We start from the raw sequence: 20,118 nt of genomic DNA on the forward strand, positions 1-20,118 counted from the left end.
CCGCAAAATCTATAATCAAAATAAAAACAACAATAGTAAAAGGTAAAGGGAACCCTGACCATTAGGTCCGGTCGTGACCGACTCTGGGGTTGCGGTGCTCATCTCACTTTATTGGCCGAGGGAGCTGGCATACAGCTTCCGGGTCATGTGGCCAGCATGACTAAGCCACTTCTGGCGAACCAGAGCAGCGCAGGGAAACGCTGTTTACCTTCCTGCCAGAGTGGTACCTATTTATCTACTTGTACTGGCGTGCTTTCAAACTGCTAGGTTGGCAGGAGCTGGGACCGAGCAACGGGAGCTCACCCCGTTGCGGGGATTCGAACCGCCGACCTTCTGATCGGCAAGTCCTAGGCTCTGTGGTTTAACCTACAGTGCCACCCGTGTCCCTAAAACAATAACCCCCCCAAACCCCCCACATTTTAAAAGAGCATAGTAGCCCTTGTTTAAGGAGCCATTTGGCTCCTAGCTTATATACCAGAGTTTCTAATGCTGATTGTAATATTTCACCTGTGCGTTTTCTTGAAGTGTGAGAAGTGTTACCTCCCTGGAGGTGCTATATGAATAAAACCTTTGGAATTTGTGCCATCCCCTGCATACTTTGTGAACCATTGACCCTGAAGTGGTAGCAGCATAGAGAGGCACTTAACCCCTTCCTCCCCCTCTAACCAGTCTGCCAAAGCCAGCAAACAGTCACTATTTGTGGTTTATGACAGTGATAGCCCTGTTTTTAATTCATGAGCCTGCATTGTCCACATATAAATTGGCAGCGGAGAGCGGGGGATGGGATGGGATCACAAAATCCTTAACTTAAAAGAGAAGAGTTGGATCCTTCCCTGCCCTATCTCGCTGGGTCCCATTGCTTCAGGTACTTTTCCTTCCAGCCCGACTCAGTTCAGGAGCTCTTTTATTCTGGCATGCCCCTACTGATGTTAAACTTAGCCCCTCTAGACCTCTCCCACTCTCCCCTTAAATATGAATGGGGCAGGCGGGCAAATACACAAATGCCTCTGTCACATCCACGTTGACAATGAGGAATGGCCAAGAGGAATGAACTGTTCCTGAGCCAGAAATGGAGTCAGAAAGGAATTCAGAAGCAGGACGGGCAGACAGGCATTTCCCAGCCAGCTCGAAGCTGCTGGAACCTCTTTGCCTCTACATCAAGGGATTCTCCAATATCGATTAAAAAAAAATGGTGGTAGGGAAAGAAGCAAGCATGTCTCTGTGTTCAAGAGAGGTACGCAGAAACACTGAATTTTTAAGAGCAGATGAAGGACAAAAATGGGGTGAGACCGTGTTGCTTGCAGCCAGAGACAATGTAAAGCATTGCCCACAGCAGCTGTTTCAGATATTTAATACATCAACCTGTCAAAAGTTGCTTTAAGTGAGTGCTTTGCTCTCAACTTGGAGGGCAATGAGGTTTCCACCCTTTTTTATCATCTGGCTTTGTAATTTTCTGGGACTTCGTAGGAAGTGGAGTTTTCTCGCTGATGGCCTGCCCTAGCCAAGGCACTGGATAAATTCAAGACTCAGAATATATATTTTATCCTGGTGGAGGCCTCTGTTTAGATAACACTTACTCTTGTCGATGTGTCTTCTATTCTGGGAGTTCTGTCTGCCTTTTGCTGGCAGGCCTTGCTTTCTTTACACTCTCTTTTCACTCTCTGAATGTAGTGTGGCCTGAAGAATTTGTGGTACAAATAGTTTCTGGCTTCCAACTCTACTCCAAACTTGCTCAAATTATGGGATGCCGTTCCAATATCTGCCTCTACTCTTGCAATCCCATAGGCTGCCCAGTTGCATCAGATAACTGTTCATCTTGTGTTTTTTGTTTGTTTTGTTATTCCCTTCCTAATTAAACGCATCATTAACGTTGGATATGCTGACCTGCATTTCATGGAAACAAGATGGCATGAAAATGAAAGGAAACTTTTTTTAAAACAGAAGCATAAAAATTAAGGGAAATAATTTCCATGTTTCTGTTTTAAAAACGTTTCCTGTCCTTTTTGTTTACGTGTTTTGTTTTGCTCAGTTGCTCTCGTAGTTTTGCTGTGGTTGTTTATTTTTCAATGGCTATCTAGGTCTGCTGGCTGCGGCCGCAGTCATCTCCTTCCTATTGCTGCCACCTTTTTGGGCATGACCTTGTCTGGTATGCTCATAATATTTGGATCACTGTCTCCCAAGAGATGTGCAGACGATAGTTCAGAGAATAAATATAATCGATGTGCTAAGTTGGGAACATATTAAGACTAGTAGCATTAAAGCCCTATACGGCCTAGGAGGACCGCCTCTCCTGGTATGTCCCAAGGAGGACCTTACGGTCTTCAAAAAAACATCTTGGAGGTCCCAGGCCACAGAGAGGTTAGGCTGGCCTCAACCAGAGCCAGGGCTTTTTCGGTTGTGGCTCCAATCTGGTGGAACGCTCTGTCACAAGAGACCGGGGCCCTGCGGGACTTGATATATAGATATATAGGTACCACTGCAGCGGGAAGGTAAACAGCGTTTCCGTGCACTCTGGTTTCCGTCACGGTGTTCCGTTGCGCCAGAAGCGGTTTAGTCCTGCTGGCCACATGACCCGGAAAGCTGCCTGTGGACAAACGCTGGCTCCCTTGGCCTGAAAGCGAGATGAGTGCCCCAACCCCATAGTCGCCTTTGACTGGACTTAAGGGTCCAGGGGCCCTTTCCTTTGTACCTTTACATAGAAGACTCCTCTTCCATAAATCTGCATGTGGGTAAGCTATATGAGATGGTGACAGCACCAGAATGGAGCTTGAGAGGAGTGACATGTCTTCCTAGGACAAACTTGTGGGGTCACCTCATATATAAAGCAGCCTAAAGCCCCTGCTCTGGAAAGTTCATTTAAAGCCTAGAATAGCATCACATGCAGGAGTTTCTCTCTCTCTCCCCCCTAACCAATATAGTGTGTATGGAATTGCTGTTCTGATACGCAGGATGAATTTAAGTCTGTCAGCCACTCCTCATAGTGAATGGATAGGTCCCTTCAGATTTCATGTGTGTTGTTCATATTTTTGAAGATTCCCTCTTGAAAGAAGCATCTTGCATGACTAGCTCATCGGGGGGACGGGCTGGGGGAACCTCTCTCCCTAATTTGCTAGTACCCAAGGGAGAGGGGTTTAGCCTATCCCACATCTTAAGTCTTATCTGCAGTATGAAATGCTGTAGCTTAAAAATCTAATGTTTATTTCTGTATGATGTGTATAACCTAATCAATAATCACACTTGGAAGCGCGGTATAAAGTCTTTCTTTGTCGTGATGCTTGCAACAACCTTGTAAGGTCGATCAGTATTATTGTGTCTATATTGCAGATGCGAGCAGAGGCTGAGAGAGAGATTGGCTTGCCTAAGACCGCCTAGTTCATAGCAGAGGTGAATTTGAACCAGGAGCACTTGGATCCATAGTTCAGCATCTTAGCACAGTAGTATGCCAGCTCTAATATATGGATATGTGGCTTCATAAGAAGTTTGGGTTCCAGATTAGGCTACCCTTGATGTATGTTTCTGACATAAGCTAAGCCAGGCATAGGCAAACTCTGCCCTCCAGATGTTTTGGGACTACAACTTCCATCATCCCTAGCTAACAGGACCAGTGGTCAGGGATGATGGGAGTTGTAGTCCCAAAACATCTGGAGGGCAGTTTGCCTATGCCTGAGCTAAGCTAATGGCATGCTCTGTGCATTTCCTTAAGCAGACATTTAATGAAATGTCCAAAGGGCCACAAATTGCTGATCTGATCTCGATTTAGTATTGATTTTTGTGTTTTAAAAATGCACGTTGCCTTAGAAAATAGCATCTCTTGAACACTGGGGATATACTGTTTGAATTAATAGTTGTACAGAATCTTTGCAACTGTGGAAATACAACATTTAAAATTGCCGTTCGGCGTAATCTTCTTCTGCTTGAAATTGCAAAACCGTAAGGGAAATACCGTATCGCTTCATGACTTCCTTGACTTCCTTCACACAGGGATGACCAAGATGGCCAAAATGATTGATGAGCGGCAGCAAGAGTTGACTCACCAGGAACACAGAGTCATGTTGGTGAACTCCATGAACACCGTGAAGGAGCTACTGCCGGTTCTTATTTCTGGTATTTATTTTTTTGCTTTTCCACAAGATTTAAAAGTACTCTGAAATGCATTGGCTTGTGTTTGTGCCCGCTTCATAAAACCACGTAGGAATAAAGCTGCTCAGGTAAACGCACGTTGAAAGGCTTTTGGAAACGGAAGCTTTCAACGTGCCTTGTAAACCGACTATGGGTAAGTTAAGCGAGTGGTTTTATTTGTGGCTGCCTTGGAAGAGAAGGTTGTGCCTCCCAAATTCTGGCTTGCATATCCTGTGCGTCTCCTATTTAAGCTCTCAGAGCTGATCTCACTGTGACATGTGAACTGATGGGCTATTTATATGTAATTATATCTGTGATGCTTCTCTGTAACTGAGCACTTTATTTACGGCCTGATTCTCATCGAGGTAGACAGATTGGTTCCCTCTTTTAATGAGAACTAAGGAGAAAAGGATATATGCAATAATACGTCCTGCTCTGCCATAGGGTAGGAAACCATAGGTGCTGCTGCTATTTTGTATTTAAATTACATGGGCTATAGCCCTCCACTGTCCCCGAAACCTTCCTTGCAAGCATTACAGTTGCTGTTGGTGGGAAGAGGCCCGTTCAGCTTGAAAAATAAATAACAATCTAGCACTTTGTTTCTCGTTGAATTGAAAACGCCTCAAATTAAACTGGATGTCATAGTAACTTTAATTAGCTTCAAATCTTTGCTTGCCAGAATGCCACCGATTTAATTTGAACAGTAATTATCTCTTCTGCGCAACCCACCCTCCTTTTCCGCTATCAGGCTTACAAAGTGACAAATTTATCAAAATGCAATTACGTTTAGCTGACGCGCCTGGAAGGAAACCGAATAGAAGCAAAACATCCTATAAGAAAGAGACGGCAACCAAAACTGACTTTAAGTCATAGCTACCCAGCCCTTGAAACCTTGGAGAGTAGCTAAAGTTTCCGCTGACCGTCTCAGAGAGGCAAAAGAGGGTCTGGCAGGTTATCTTCCGCAGTGAATTCCCCCTAGTTTTTAGCGCAGCTCTTGAGATACAAAGTTAGGGCCAGCCTAACTTCGCAAGCGACCAAACTGGTACATGTGATCTGACATGTGTACCCCATGACTTCTTCCAGTGCCACAAAGGATGCTGGGGTGCAATTCAAGACGTTGGTGATCTAAAGGTTGCATCCCGGTATCCCATAATACTGCATAGGATTAGGGAGGCCATGCCTCTGTGTAGGGCCAGTACTTTGGCTAGCCATGCATTCAGTTGGTCCTGCACTGAGTTTAACTCGGTATTCCGTGCATGAACTGGGCGGTTTGAGTGAGGCTGCAGCAGAAGCAGCTGGTATTGCATTGCATGGATTGATGGCTAGGATGGACGTCACAAACAATTCAAGTTTGTCAAACTTAAGCATGCATTCTTGTTAAGTGCGATAAACATAATGGGAGATGATCATCTACTGCAGAGGTGCACAAACCAGGCTTATTTTTCATAATAATTTTTATTCGTTTTCAATCCAATAATAGACTCATTATAACAATATCACTTATTATTATTATTATTATTATTATTATTATTATTTAATAATAATAATAATACAATCATTAATACCAATAGTTCAAATACCAAATAATATAATTTAGAAAAGGTGCTAGAAAATAATTTAGAAAAGATGCTAGAATTGATGGCTTGATTATTTGCTTTATTTCTGCGTTCCAAAATCTTACTAATTTCCATTACATTCTGGTCATCATAATAATCCCTTCTACAACAACTGCGATATTAATAACTTTTATTCATGTTGACACATTAAATGATTTATAAAACTGCAAGTGAGGAACTCAAACTATATCCTTGTTCTTCCTGTGTGTGGCTCAAACTTATACACACACACACACACACACATATATATATATATATATATATATATATATATATATATATATATGTGTCAGATCGACAAGGCCTCTACCATCCAGAAGCATGTGCAAATGCCACATCATTAGAACTAAAGGACAGGGCTCCCCCATGCACGCTGTGAGCTTAAGAATTTGTTTTCAGTATCAGAACTGAACTCATCTCACAGTACTCAAAAGTCTATTCTGGTTAGCTTCCTTCATTATAGCAGCCAGATTTTAGCCGGAAAGAAGTTGCTTTGTTGTTGCTCTTGTCAAAGAATTTGGCATCACAAAGCTTTGAAGATCCACTGCAAATCACCCAGAGATCGACCTGTATATCTGGCTTCTGCCCACCCTGGATCTGTTGTGATTATAACTTAATTCTTCTTCCTGGTTTTAGCCAAAGAGGCATTTTGTACAGCATATTGCATAATAACCTCCTGATAGGCTTTTCTGTGTAATCTTCGCAGCTATGAAGATTTTTGTAACAACGAAAAATTCCAAAAGCCAAGGAATAGAGGAGGCCTTGAAAAACCGCAACTTTACAGTGGAGAAGATGAGTGGTGAAATAAATGAAATCATCCGTGTTCTGCAACTCACGTCCTGGGATGAAGATGCTTGGGCTAGCAAGGTGGGTTTTTTGGTCCAGTTTCGGAACAGCGTTAGAATTCTCCAGTCCCAGTTACTGTACCTGGTTTCAAGAAAACGTAATCCTTACTTGTAACAAGGCACAGGTTAATGCTGGCTGATTTGGTGTAAAATACCTTCTTTAAGATGGTGTTTAATAAATACTTTGTTAGTAACAAGTAAGTTAGCTATAGAGGGACACAGGTGGTGCTGTGGGTTAAACCATAGAGCTTAGGGCTTGCTGATCAGAAGGTTGGCGGTTCCAATCCCCTCGATGGGGTGAGCTCTCGTTGCTTGGTCCCTGCTCCTGCCAACCTAGCAGTTCGAAAGCACATCAAAGTGCAAGTAGATAAATAGGAACCGCTCCGGCGGGAAGGTAAACAGCGTTTCCGTGTGCTGCTCTAGTTCGCCAGAAGCGGCTTAGTCATGCTGGCCACATGACCTGGAAGCTGTATGCCGGCTCCCTCGGCCAATAAAGCGAGATGAGCGCCGCAACCCCAGAGTCGGTCATGACTGGACCTAATGGTCAGGGGTCCCTTTACCTTTAAGTTAGCTATATTAAGAATATTACAGCATTGCTATGCCATCCTTCATACAAGCGAATTGTATTTGTATTTTAATTATTATTATTTTTTTAAAAAAATTGGCATCCCATTAGGAGAACAAAGTAGATACCTCAAATTGTGTGATACTCCAAGCCATGGTTTGGAGGATAGAAATTGAACTATGTGCTTGAGTGTGGCCTGCTCCCTGCCCCTTTGGGTGCAGATTCCCTCGTTGTTTCCTGTGGATTATGTAATCATAATTTGCTCTGATCTCCAAATCGACTTATGCTTAGCACGTACCCTGCAAACCAGAATTGGAACCTCCACTTCAGACTCTGATTTTTATTTTTAATTCTTGTTTGGGAAGTTCTAGCCATAGTTTGCCAGTGTGGATGGCATGGCAAAGTCTAGTTAGAACTGAACTGGAATGGAAGAGGGGCCCCTGTAAGCCTGTGGCTTGTTCATAACCTGAATTGAGGCCCTCTAGTTTTTGTAGCAGCCCATTGATTTTCAGTAGCGCTTACTCCCAAGTGACTTGACTCAATTAAGATCAAGTTCCTTTGAAATCAATGGAACTTACTTTGTATGTGGTATGAACTTGGATATGTTTGATGCAAGTAAATTATCTGAAAAGACAGTTCCTTTTTTCATTTTGTAGGAAGATCAGTTCTTGAATCGCACACAAAAAGCACCAGAATTACTTGTATACTGAAGGATCCCAAAAGATAACTTGTTCAGTGACCTTGGAATGTAGGCGGAGGTGCAAATAGGAAATTATAGTTCCTGGACTTAATGGTAGAGGTGGGCTCCTTAGATAGCCATGCGAATGTTCACATTTCTCTTCTTCCCATCCTCACTGTCATTCTTTTCTTTAAACCTGCTTCTACATTACTTGTGTATTAGAGCAAAAGACCAAAACAAAAAAAAAACAGTTTGCGAGCCCTGATAAAAAAGAGAGAGGAATACCCTGAGAATGTTCTGCTTCACCTTTTAAACTCACTTAAATCATCACGACTGCAGGAATAAACAGTTTGCTTTTGCTGCAGCATGTTAACTGGGGAGAACAAGCACCATTTTGTGGTTGAAAGGGAAAATATATTCATAGCTGTCAACATTTCCCTTTTTTAAAGGGAAATTCCCTTATTCCGAATAGGATTCTTCGCAAGGAAAGGGAAAAGTTGACAGCTATGAATATATTTATAATAATAAGTAATAAAATGAGCGTCTTTAAACATGCACTTGTCCACTCCTCTGCCCACCTGCTATGAAATGCAATAGAAGTCCAAGGAAAAGATGCTGTGATGGTCAGCATCGTCTGACCCATGTGTGGGCAACAGGGCCTGCTTCCTTCTGCCACTCTCTGAGTGGTTCTTTGGGAGGGGGTTGGCCTGTGGGGGTCATGGGCTTTGGCCTCAAGGTCCTGCTCTAGCTGCACCACTGAATGAACGCAGACTAATCTTCTGCATCTCCTTAGCTAGTGTTTCCCAAACTTGGGTCCCTGGCTATTTGTGTACTACAACTCCCATCATGCCTGACCACTGGTGCTGCCAGCTAAGGATGATGGGAGTTGTAGTCCAACAACATCTGGGGAGCCAAGCTTGCCCTTGACCATTGGTAAAGATAATTGATTAAGAGAGTCAGCGCAAGTGGGGAGAAGGGGATAGTACTGTTTTCAGAAGCGTATATACCTCCTTGTAAAATGCAGACTAAGAATTCCCATTCTTGCAGTTTTCTCAATATCATTTTAAAAAGCACCTATGTAGCCAGAGCAGCCGAAGATGCAGAATTCTACATTCCACCGATCAGATGCATTTAACTAGTTTTGCTGGAGGATGAGAACCCTGAAACATTTGTAGATGGTACCCAGTGACAATGAAATTGAAAGTGGAGGGTGGACTCCACCCCCACCCCCCACTGCAGATCCTTTAGCTCAGTGTTTCTCAACTTTGGGTCCCCAGATGTTGTTGAACTACAACTCCCATCATCCCTGAGCTCTGACCTTGCTAGCTAGGGATGATGGGAGTTGCAGTTCAACAACATCTGGGGACCCAAGGTTGAGTAAGGCTGCTTTAGCTAGAAGGCCAAGTTAGTTAGGAAACCTAAAAGACGGAATGATGTTTAGTCCTCCTCTTACAGAAGTGTAAACTGGGAGTCTGAAGGAATGTAAATGGCAACGTCCTCTGCTTGATAGGAAACCGCCTTACATTGAGTTAGGCCATTGGTCCATCCAGCTCATTAGGTCTGTTCTGGCTGACAGAAAGTCTCTCTGGTTTCCTTTGCAGTCCTTTGTGGAGATGTCAGGGATTGAACCCGTGACCATGTGCAGGACCACCGGTCTGTGGCCCCTTCCCCCCGTTCAAGCATTTTGAAATTAAAGTGGGGAGTCTGAGGATTCTCCTGTCTTCTTCCCCACTGGTGGTTGAGGAATAGCTATCTTATTTGACTTTTCAAAGATAACAGTGCAGAGCAGGTCGCTTGCACGTGCGTGCCTGTTGCCTTCCCACGATGCCTAAACCCAAGTTAAGTCTGAAACTCACTTGAATTTTAATCAATAAAAGACGTGTGGTCCTTCTTTTTCTTTTTCTTCCTTTGGAAATTACATCGACTTGCCTTTCAGTTGACTGACACTCCTGACTTTGTTGTTGTTGATAGCTGTGGAGGCAAACCCCTAAGGAACCATTTAGCAATGTGTTGGGGTTGGGCATCAAATCCATTGTTTCCAAAAAGAGGCTGTTGTGGCCTGGGAACTGCAACTTTCACAGTCCATTAGTTTAACTTTATATCCATCACTCTTTTATTGTGAAGCAATACTTCGTCTACCTTTCATGACTCCTTTTGTTTTTCTGTTTCTTTCCTCCGTTTCTATTATTCTTTTCTCGCCTTTTAGAAGGTAAGACCCTCTCCCGCAACCCACAACCTCTACCTTTCGTACTAAAACAGAAGAGCATGGTCATGAGTTGTTGTTGTCGTGCTGTGTGCAGACTGTGTGCTGTGCATTTTCCTGTGTGCTGGTTGTGACACTGTACTCACTCCTAAAGTATTAAGATTCACTTAAAGCATTGCCAGCTAGGCTGTGAGGTATGGAGTTGTTTATGAGGTGGTGACAGCCACCCCATACTATCTCAAGGCGTGCTAATGTGGATTTAATGATGACAGGCTTCCCGGTGGATGTGAAATCTGCCTCTGGAATTCTTGCTTCTGAAACATATAACCATCTTGATAACTCGGAGTAGGTGTTTGCATTGACTCTGCTTTCCCCAAGCAAAGTAAAAATAAAAATAAAAAAATCAGGAAATGCTTCAGAAATGCTTTAGCGACAATTTCAGTTTTGTGAAAGGGAGGCGGCTATTTGTGAACACTATAGTGGAACTGCCATGTAACTGGAAACAGCTGGGTTTTATTTCCCCCTGAAAAGTACCACTACTACTATTATCACAGGGAGATTAGTATTTATTATTCGACTGCTGATTGTGGTGAACCGAGGAAAGCAGCTGTGTGTGTGCTGGATATCATATGTATTCTTACAAGGGTTTTTCCAGAAGGCTTGCTGCAGCAACAAAAACTGTTCAGTTCAGAATCCGATAGAGCGAATGTTCTGCCCCTGAGCTGTATATGATGTCAGGTATGGGACGTGGGTGGCGCTGTGGGTTAAACCACAGAGCCTAGGACTTGCCGATCAGAAGGTCGGCGGTTCGAATCTCCGTGACGGGGTGAGCTCCCGTTGCTCGGTCCCTGCTCCTGCCAACCTAACAGTTTGAAAACACATCAAAAGTGCAAGTAGATAAATAGGTACTGCTCTGGCGGGAAGGTAAATGGCGTTTCCGTGCACTGCTCTGGTTCGCCAGAAGTGGCTTAGTCATGCTGGCCACATGACCCGGAAGCTGTACGCCGGCTCCCTTGGTCAATAAAGCGAGATGAGCGCCGCAACCCCAGAGTCGGTCACGACTGGACCTAATGGTCAGGGGTCCCTTTACCTTTATTTAATAATAATAATAATAATAATAATAATAATAATAATAATAATTAGTTAGTTTGTGCTCCTTTTGTCCGGGGGGGTGGGTAATTTGAATTTTGAAGACAGGGGAACGATACTGTGCTTTTTCTCTCTGTGTGATTCTATTCTGATTAGTTCCCAGAGAGAAAATCCCCGAGCTGCAAACGGGATACCTTCTTCAGATTAATCCTTGTTGCCCTTTTGATTTTAACCTGTAACCATCTAGGTGCTGTGTAGTGTCTTACGAGCAGACTCCATGGGTTTACCCCTCCCTCCCATTTTAGTCTGCAGTATGTGAATTAGATTCCTAGAAAGCATTCCGCTCTAGTTGGCTGTATGCTCTCCAAAGACTCTGGTACCAAGAGATGTTGGAGAGCCTATACGTGGTGACTAACTTAGCAGTTGTGTCAGAAAGTTGGGCTTGGTGTGTTCCTTCGAGCGTTGCCTTTTTTGGTAATGAAATGCAGATATGGCTCAGGCTCTCCAGACTATATCACTTCATAGATATTATGCTGGCAAGTCATCTGTATAAAGGGGCCATATTATTTTGCATTAAGCGAGAGCTTGAAAGGCCAGTAATGTTGCCTTTACCTGAAAACGTGCTTCTCTGCCATGGCACAGGGAAAGGGTCCTTGTAACTCCTTCCTCCTCAGCATGAACCAACACAAACTTGGGCAGACCTTTCAGATTAGGCCGCTTCCCCTCCGATATCGGCTAAGAATTCCTGAAGCATCTCTAATACCTGCGGACGACAAGCTACACACCGCCAAGCACCTATGGACCATAAGTTTCAGATATAGCTTCTGTTGTTGGGGAAGTGTTGATGGAGAATCACCTTCACCTGCATGTTGGCTCATGCAGTGGAAAGCACCTGAGGTGCATTGTAAGAGGGGTCCGTGTCCTTGGGTTTGGAGGAGGACCAGTCTGGGAAACAGAGTGAATCCCTGGCCAGCCAGTTCCTTAGAGGAATAGTTGCATTTTCTAAGCAATTAGAAACCAATCAATCTTTTACATTCCTCCTTTGATCGTACTACCTACTTCCAAAGGCTCTTTTCCTGTGAAACAAGTATGTTAAAGCTGCATTTTTTGCTATTGTTGCTTGCAGTATATATCATATTGCTGATCTTGCCCAGGCATGAGTCTCTCTGTGAATTGTTTGCTTGTCGCTTTGGGTTGCCTTGGGCAAGATGAAGCAACTAACTAACCAGTGGCATTGGGGGGAGGGGGGCACAGACCAGGAAGTGACAACGGGAGGACTCTTCTTTTCTTATCTCTGTGGCTGCGATCTCCTGGGTGATATTGTTAGGTAGTTGAATGCGCATGCGTACTCCGTCCATTTCTCTCCCACCCACCTCCACCTCTGCGTGGCCCGGGGAGTTGGCAAACCATGCTATGACACTGTAACTAACTGAGAGATAATACAGTGGTACCTCGGGTTACATAAACTTCAGGTTACACACTCCGCTAACCTAGAAATAGTGCTTCGGGTTAAGAACTTTGCTTCAGGATAAGAACAGAAATCGGGCTCCGGCAGTGCAGCGGCAGCAGGAGGCCCCATTAGCTAAAGTGGTGCTTCAGGTTAAGAACAGTTTCAGGTTAAGTACGGACCTCCAGAACGAATTAAGTACTTAACCCGAGGTACCACTGTATAGTAAGAAGCAGAAGATTTGGGGTTTTTGGGAAAGCTTATAATGTGACGTTGCAGTTCATAAGTAATCAGTTAGTTATGATTCTGCAAAATGAGCCTCTGAATATTTTTGTAAATTTATTTGTGCATTTTAGGGGATTTTAAATGTAATCAGTATGAACTGCATGAATTAGAAGGATGAATGGAAGCTGGAATTAAAGGTGAGCTTGATGAGATTGCAAAAAAAGGAAAATAGGAAATAAATAGGAATTTGTTTTAAGCGAAACATCAGGCTTCAAAAAATAACGCTTCTTGGAAGATATGTCATATTCTAGGTCAGAGGTGCCCATTTTCCTAGAAGTACCCTGATAACTCCTGTGGTCACATCTGTAATCGTGATGTCGGTCTACTTGTCATATATCGAGAGACAGAGGGAGTGGAATATGAGAACTCTGGGGACAGGGGTATTTTGGGGCAAAAACTTCTGCCGCACCCGTGGGAGCAGTAAGAATCTTCCACCACTTCCCCATCTCCACCCACCCATCTGTGCTACTTGGCTGGCCATCTGGTTAGACCGAGCAGCCATATAACTATTATCGCTGCAGAGCATATGTGAATGTGTACGACTGAGAGTGCCTGAATGGATGAATTAATAAATCCTTTTTTTAAAAAAACGCACCTGGTACCATGGCCTTGACATCTGTGCTTTCCTCCTCCGAACCTGGGTTGCATCCATGACACCTGTGTTAGATTACAGCAAACTGGAGCTATTCCACTCTCCTAGCGGGCGTCGAAAAATGGAGAATGCATGCAGAGAATTGTGTGGTGGTTTCATTATTCTTTTTTTAAGATTAAATATTTAACATTTAGGGTAGTTCTGAAAAGCCGATATCTCATTCTGGAGTTGCTGTTCGCTTGGGAAATAAAACCTTAAAACAATGCATGCTGCGACTTTCTGCATTTTGAGTGACAGGAATGTGTCTGATACTTAACATAAAGCCGTTGGTTCTTCCACAAGTTGTGCTTCACTTTGTGTTTCTGCTGTTGCACCCATACCTGCATTTTGTGGGACATGATTAAGATAATCTGCTTTTCCTCCCCTCTTTCTAAAAGGATACAGAAGCTATGAAGAGAGCATTGGCCTTAATAGATTCCAAGCTGAACCAAGCCAAGGGCTGGCTTAGAGACCCCAACGCTCCAGCAGGTAACATTAAGTCCTTGCTGCTATTGATCAAAATTGGACCCACACTTAGGATGGGAAGGCCAAAAATTCTGCACTAAGCACAATTCTGTACCAAGAATATGCAATCTGCATAAATCAAGCCCTCCCCCCCATCCAATATACACCAAGCTTATTTTTATTTTTCTATAACATATTTTGCTCTTGTAAATAGTTGGGAAGGGCAAAGAGCTATCCAGGACACGGAAGAGCCATCCCTGGAAATACCCCTTAGCTCTGTCCTCTCCCCAACCTTTGAGTAACTGGCATGACCTACACACTCTCGAGCCTGAATTTGAAGTCCTGTGTGTCACCCTTTTAAACAGCTAGCACTCTTAGCACTGTTATTGTTATGTACTGAAGTTCTCACCCTGGGTCAGCAGGGGGATACTGTAGATAGTTTTCACTCAGGTCCACATATGCAAATAAGGGATTGAAAGTGACATTCAGTGATTGGATAGGTACGGAAAGTGTTACAGTTGCGTTGTAGTGAAGCTCTATATAAGCAGGCTGGCTGAACCCTTCAGTTCAGTTCTGTTCTGGCCTGTGAATAAACAAGAGCTGTTTGAAGAATCGCCGTGTCGTCTGATATGTTCACCCACAACTTATTATCATTAAAATGAAAGCTGAGATTCTTGGGATGCTGAACAACAAGCTGTAAGCTAGTCTGTGATGTGATAACTCAGTTACAGCATTACTGTGGTACTCCAAATGGAAGCTCTTAAGACACTGTTCTTTCAAATATTAATGCAAAACAAATTGATTCTATGCTAAGTGGTTTGGAAAGCTTTGCTTATCTTACCATCCAAATTATTTAGTTCGGAACCCTTCCCAAATTAGTATTCTGGTACAGCTGCTCTTCTTGGAAAGATGTCGCATATTTATTACCGTACTAGTGGAGCTCTGCTGTTCCGAAATGTGTCCTACATTAAAATAAGCATACAAGGGTGGAACACTGTAACTGATAAAATTTAATGCTGCCTCTGCATCTTGACTTGGTTATGTTGGCTCTCGAGAGCATTGATCAGATTTGCATCTGTATTTTATTCACTGAAACCCGTAAGAAAAGCCTATAAAAGTGCAGTGTCTATGTCATGCCGTCATGAGTTAACTTCATGAAACGTTGCTGGATTTGGATTGTGAAGAATCTTGTTTATTTTCCTTTCCACATATAAAGTAAAGATGTTGCTTTGGACAGGAGATCAAACTAAACTGGAAGTTTGCTTATACCATGTATACTTTATGGCCCGGGTACATTTCACAAGCTCTGAACCAGTGTTTCCCCAACTTGGGCCTCCAGCTGTTTTTGGACTACAACTCCCATCATCCCTAGATAGCCAAGTCAGGGATGATGGGAGTTGTAGTCCAAAAACAGCTGGAGGCCCTGCTCTAAAGCAAAGGTAGCTTACCTGTGGCCTTCAGGGTGTTGTTGGACTTCAGCTCCCATCAGCTCTAGCTAGCAGGACCAATCAAGGTTGGCCCAAGACATTTTGCTACCCAAAGCAAAGGATGGCATGGTGCCCCAGTCCCATGGCATGTACCAAAGCTCATCAGACTGGTAGACTTGTACTTCAAGACAGGCAATGGAACAGCATACCGTATTTTTCGCTCTATAAGACACACCAGACCACAAGATGCACCTAGTTTTTGGAGGAGGAAAACAAGAAAAAAAATATTCTGAATCTCAGAAGCCAGAACAGCAAGAGGGGTCACTGCGCAGTGAAAGCAGTGGTCCCTCTTGCTGTTCTGGCTTCTGGGATAGCTGCGCAGCCTGCATTAGCTCCATAAGATGCACACACATTTCCCCTTACTTTTTAGGAGGGAAAAAGTGAGTCTTATAGAGTAAAAAATACGGTATTTCACAACACTGGGAGGCAGCATGAAAACCTAGGCTGTGCAGGACAGGCTACATGGCATACACAGCTGTGTTCTCCAATGCCACACTGCTGCTATCTCCCCACCAGTTGCCCAGTTCTACCCAATGGTAGCGCCACACCTGTGGCTGACAGTCAGGGATGCTGGGAACTGTAGTCCAACAACATCTGGAGGACCTCCAGGAGATGGCGCTATCGCAGTTGTAAAGATTGCTGTACATGCCGAAGAACAGAAACATATGGAAATTTTTGAGAAGTGTGTGTATCATTCTTTCTCTAAAATTATGCAGGAGAAAAATAACTCCCACTTTAGTCTTAGCATTGAAATTAATTGGGTTCTAGTGGCGTGCATTATACCTAATCTGCTGAAATGATATGCCTGTTTCTAGAACAACGTTACCCTGCTGCAAGTATGCTGTTATATTACGATGGATTATATTTCTTGTACAACACATTCAGTAATTTTCTCCGGTGTGAATAATGCATGAGTCTTCATTGTCTGCATTCCCACATTCTTGCTTCCTAGGAGACTCTGGCGAGCAAGCCATAAGGCAGATCCTGGATGAAGCAGGGAAAGTTGGAGAGCTCTGTGCAGGCAAAGAACGCAGAGAGATTCTAGGAACCTGTAAAATGCTTGGCCAATTGACTGACCAAGTGGCTGATCTTCGAGCTAGGTAAACATCTTCTCGCTAACTCAATACGTTTAACCCTGGGACTATGAAATAGCAATCCTGCCGTTCTAAGAAAGCAACACAAATGATAAATTAAATGTCTTTATTTTGCCAACATGCTGATAGTGGTGGACATCATGTTTCTGTGCGTTGTCTCTGCCCTGCATTCTGCCCCACCTGCCTCCATAATTTTCATGGAGGATCCCTGTAATTCAGTTCATGCACAGTTTTGTCTTGCCAAAGCTTTCTCTTCCTTCTGTGCTATTTCTTCCTCCACTCGTTCAGGAAACCCAAATGAACAAGTGATTGTGGGTTGAATCCACCTAAGGCATATTCAGTTGTAGAAATCAATTTGAAACCTATTTGACTTCAGTGGGGCTACATTGCTCTGTTGATGACAACCTTCTGTGTATTAAAACACTGAGCAGTTGTTGTTTTGTTCTTCTTTTAAATAATGTGATCTGATGCATTATCACGTCAACATCCCTTTTGGTTATTTGGAAGATCTCATATTTGCTAATGTTGACTTGGGTGTGCATCGTCTCCCGTTTATTTAAAGGAGCATAGACCTTTCCCAATTTTAAAGGGAAGTGCTTATGTGCACATTCTTCCATTTAAAAATAAAGACGGCTTTGTGTTGGGGAGAAGTGACTGAATCGTGCAGGTGCCCCTTTTTAAATTCTGGCCCTTAATGCTTATTTAGTTCCTCATTTAAGGGTCTTTCTGTTTTGATTTCACATTTGCATAATAGTTCTGATCTTAACTACACTCTGGGATACATGAATTTTCACATGACTTGCTAGCCTTCTGTCGTTTCTGGTTGCCACTGAATCCTCTCCTCCACCTGGTGTACTGTGTCTGCCAGAGAACTCATGAAAGAGCAGGGGAATTTTAAATTATTATGCGACTTGGAGCTGGCAGAAGCGGCATGAGCATTATGCTCATTTAATGTCACGCTGAGAAGCTTTCAGGGGGACTTGTCGTTGATGAACTGATGAGTGGATTTGTGGAGGCCTGATTGTACTGCCTAGACAAAAATACATACGCTTATGCTTTCATATCTGGATTGGAGAATGGATCCCGGTGTCTTCAAAACTTTCTTTCCAATTAAGCCAAAGCAATTTTAACAGTTCAACATGCATGAAATGCTTCCTTTGAATTTTAGCTTTATTGGCAGCAAATGGGCAGCTTTCACTGAGTGGTTTATTAATCAGCATTGTGACAGCACACCAAGTACGTTGTCCTCTGCAAATTTCATTGCAGCAAGGAAAAGAGAACAAAGTGCAGTCTGAAATGAACGGATTGTAGTCTGAAAGGTGGTTCAGGCAGGAGTAACACCAATTCCCTGCCCCGGGCATTGAGGTCCCCAGCTTTCAGGGGTAGTGACAACTTTCCCCCATCTTTGCAGTTCTTGCTTGCATCCTACAATACTACTACTTATATAAATCAGCAGCAACTACTGAGCTATTGGGATGCAGGTGGCGCTGTGGTCTAAACCACTGAGCCTCTTGGGATTGTCGATCTGAAGGTCAGCGGTTCGAATCCCCGTGACGGGGTGAGCTCCCGTTGCTCGGTCCCAGCTCCTGCCAACCTAGCAGTTCGAAAGCACGCCAAAAATGCAAGTAGATAAATAGGTACCGCTCCAGCGGGAAGGTAAACTCCATTTCCGTGCACTGCTCTGGTTTCGCCAGAAGTGGCTGAGTCATGCTGGCTACATGACCCGGAAAAACTGTCTGTGGACAAACACTGTCTCCCTTGGCCTGTAAAGTGAGATGAGTGCCGCAACCCCAGTGTCTGCGACTGGACTTAACTGTCAGGGGTCCTTTACCTTTACTGAGCTATTATATGGGATTCGTTAAGTCAGTAGTCTATAACTGCAAGAGTGTGTTGGGTTTTACATGCCTTTCTTTCCCCTTGAACAGAGGACAAGGTGCTACACCGCTAGCCTTGCAGAAGGCTCAGCAAGTGTCCCAAGGCTTGGATTTACTCACAGCAAAAGTGGAAAATGCAGCTCGCAAGCTGGAGGCTATGACCAACTCTAAGCAGGCAATTGCAAAGAAAATTGATGCCGCTCAGGTAATCGCAGTGCAAATGATCCCTCCCAGTTCTCTGAACCGCGATGGGTCCTGGTAAACTAGCCTACAAGTTAGTTCTTACATTGGGTCCTCCTTCAGTTGTTTCACGCCAGTCAATCTCTGGAATGGGTTTCAGATTGCTTTGCCTTAATCATTTTTAAATACGCAGTTGCTTTCTATGCATTTTGCATTTGCAGCAGATTTATATGCGTCTTGTATTGTGATGCTTCATAGGAAGTGCATCAATATTAATAATATAATTTGGATTTCTTCTAGCCAGGGCATCCTATTTTGTTTCAGCCGTTGCAGTTATTTGACTTTAAAGGGAGGACAGGGAATCAGCTCCCATCAGACCCAGCTAGCCCCATGGCCAGTGGTGAGGAGCTGATGGGGCATTGTAGTCCACCATCTTTGGCAATGCAATGTGTTCCTCATACCTGCTTTAAAGACTGTCCACCAATGGCTCTCAGATAAGGGCTTCCTCTTGCAGTACTTTGAAAGGCTTGGGCACATGCTTGCAAGTCATACCCTTCATCTTTCTTGAAGAGTAGCTGTTTGCGGAGCAAGACTCCTGTTCTGGCGTTCACATGTCAAGGTGGAAGAGAGAAAAGGGGAGTGTTCTAGCATGACATTTTTAAGGTCTCTTGCTGCAAAGGTGTGACTTTCAAGGACACACTTCTGTTTCAGAAATAATAATAATAATAATAATAATAATAATAATAATAATAATAATAATAATTTCATTATTTATGCCTTGCCCATCTGGCTGGGTTTCCTCAGCCACTCTGGGCTGCTCCCAGCAGAATAGTAAAAACACGATCAAACATTAAAAACTTCCCTAAACAGGGTTACCTTCAGATAGCTTCTAAAAATCAGATAGTTGCTTATTTCCTTGATATCTGATGGGAGGGTGCCACTACCGAGAAGGCCCTCTGCTTGTTTCCCTGTAACCTCACTTCTCGCAGTGAGGGAACTGCCAGAAGGCCCTTGGAGCTGGACTTCAGTGTCCGGGCTGAACAATGGGGGTGGAGACACTCCTTCAGGTATACTGGGCTGAGGCCGTATTTCAGCTTTGTTAATCTTGTCCTCCCATATCTTTTTAAAACTCAAACAAAATCTTACTTACTTTTTTAAAAAGAAAAAGAACATCAATATCTTTATTTCAACCTAGCTAAATCTGAGGTGTACAATAACATTTCAGACTATTGCACCACAGAAGGTTCAGATACTGTTAAGCGGATCTTTGTGTGTCAACATGTTCTTTTTACCTCAAGAGCTGGCTGGCAGATCCTCATGGGGGAAGCGAAGGAGAGGAACACATTCGAGGCATTATGGCTGAAGCCAGGAAAATTGCAGAGCTCTGCGAGGACCCCAAAGAGCGAGACGACATTTTGCGGTCCCTCGGAGAAATCTCGGCGCTGACTGCTAAGTTGTCGGACCTCCGGAAACAGTAAGTATTGACATGGGCATGGCTGCTTCCATGTAAGTTCCATTGGTATTAAGTCTTATGTACTC

General features: G+C 43.6%; 1 protein-coding gene across 4 annotated transcripts in view; it reads left to right on the forward strand.

The window, feature by feature from the left end:
- The window catches only part of VCL (vinculin), an 86,699-nt gene that overhangs the window by 39,019 nt on the left and 27,562 nt on the right, over positions 1 to 20,118 (forward strand). For 2 of the 4 annotated variants that reach the window (XM_083502411.1, XM_083502413.1), the window contains exons 5-10: positions 3,982 to 4,104; positions 6,442 to 6,602; positions 13,875 to 13,968; positions 16,384 to 16,531; positions 18,451 to 18,604; positions 19,878 to 20,053. In XM_083502411.1, the coding sequence (XP_083358537.1) occupies positions 3,982 to 4,104; positions 6,442 to 6,602; positions 13,875 to 13,968; positions 16,384 to 16,531; positions 18,451 to 18,604; positions 19,878 to 20,053 (856 nt within the window). The remainder of the gene's footprint in view (positions 1 to 3,981; positions 4,105 to 6,441; positions 6,603 to 13,874; positions 13,969 to 16,383; positions 16,532 to 18,450; positions 18,605 to 19,877; positions 20,054 to 20,118) is intronic. The other 2 variants (XM_083502412.1, XM_083502414.1) reach the window with 1 other exon arrangement.

The sequence above is a fragment of the Podarcis liolepis genome (assembly GCF_965112155.1).
Source record: "Podarcis liolepis genome assembly, chromosome: 5".
In the NCBI taxonomy this organism is placed as follows: Eukaryota; Metazoa; Chordata; class Lepidosauria; order Squamata; family Lacertidae; genus Podarcis; species Podarcis liolepis.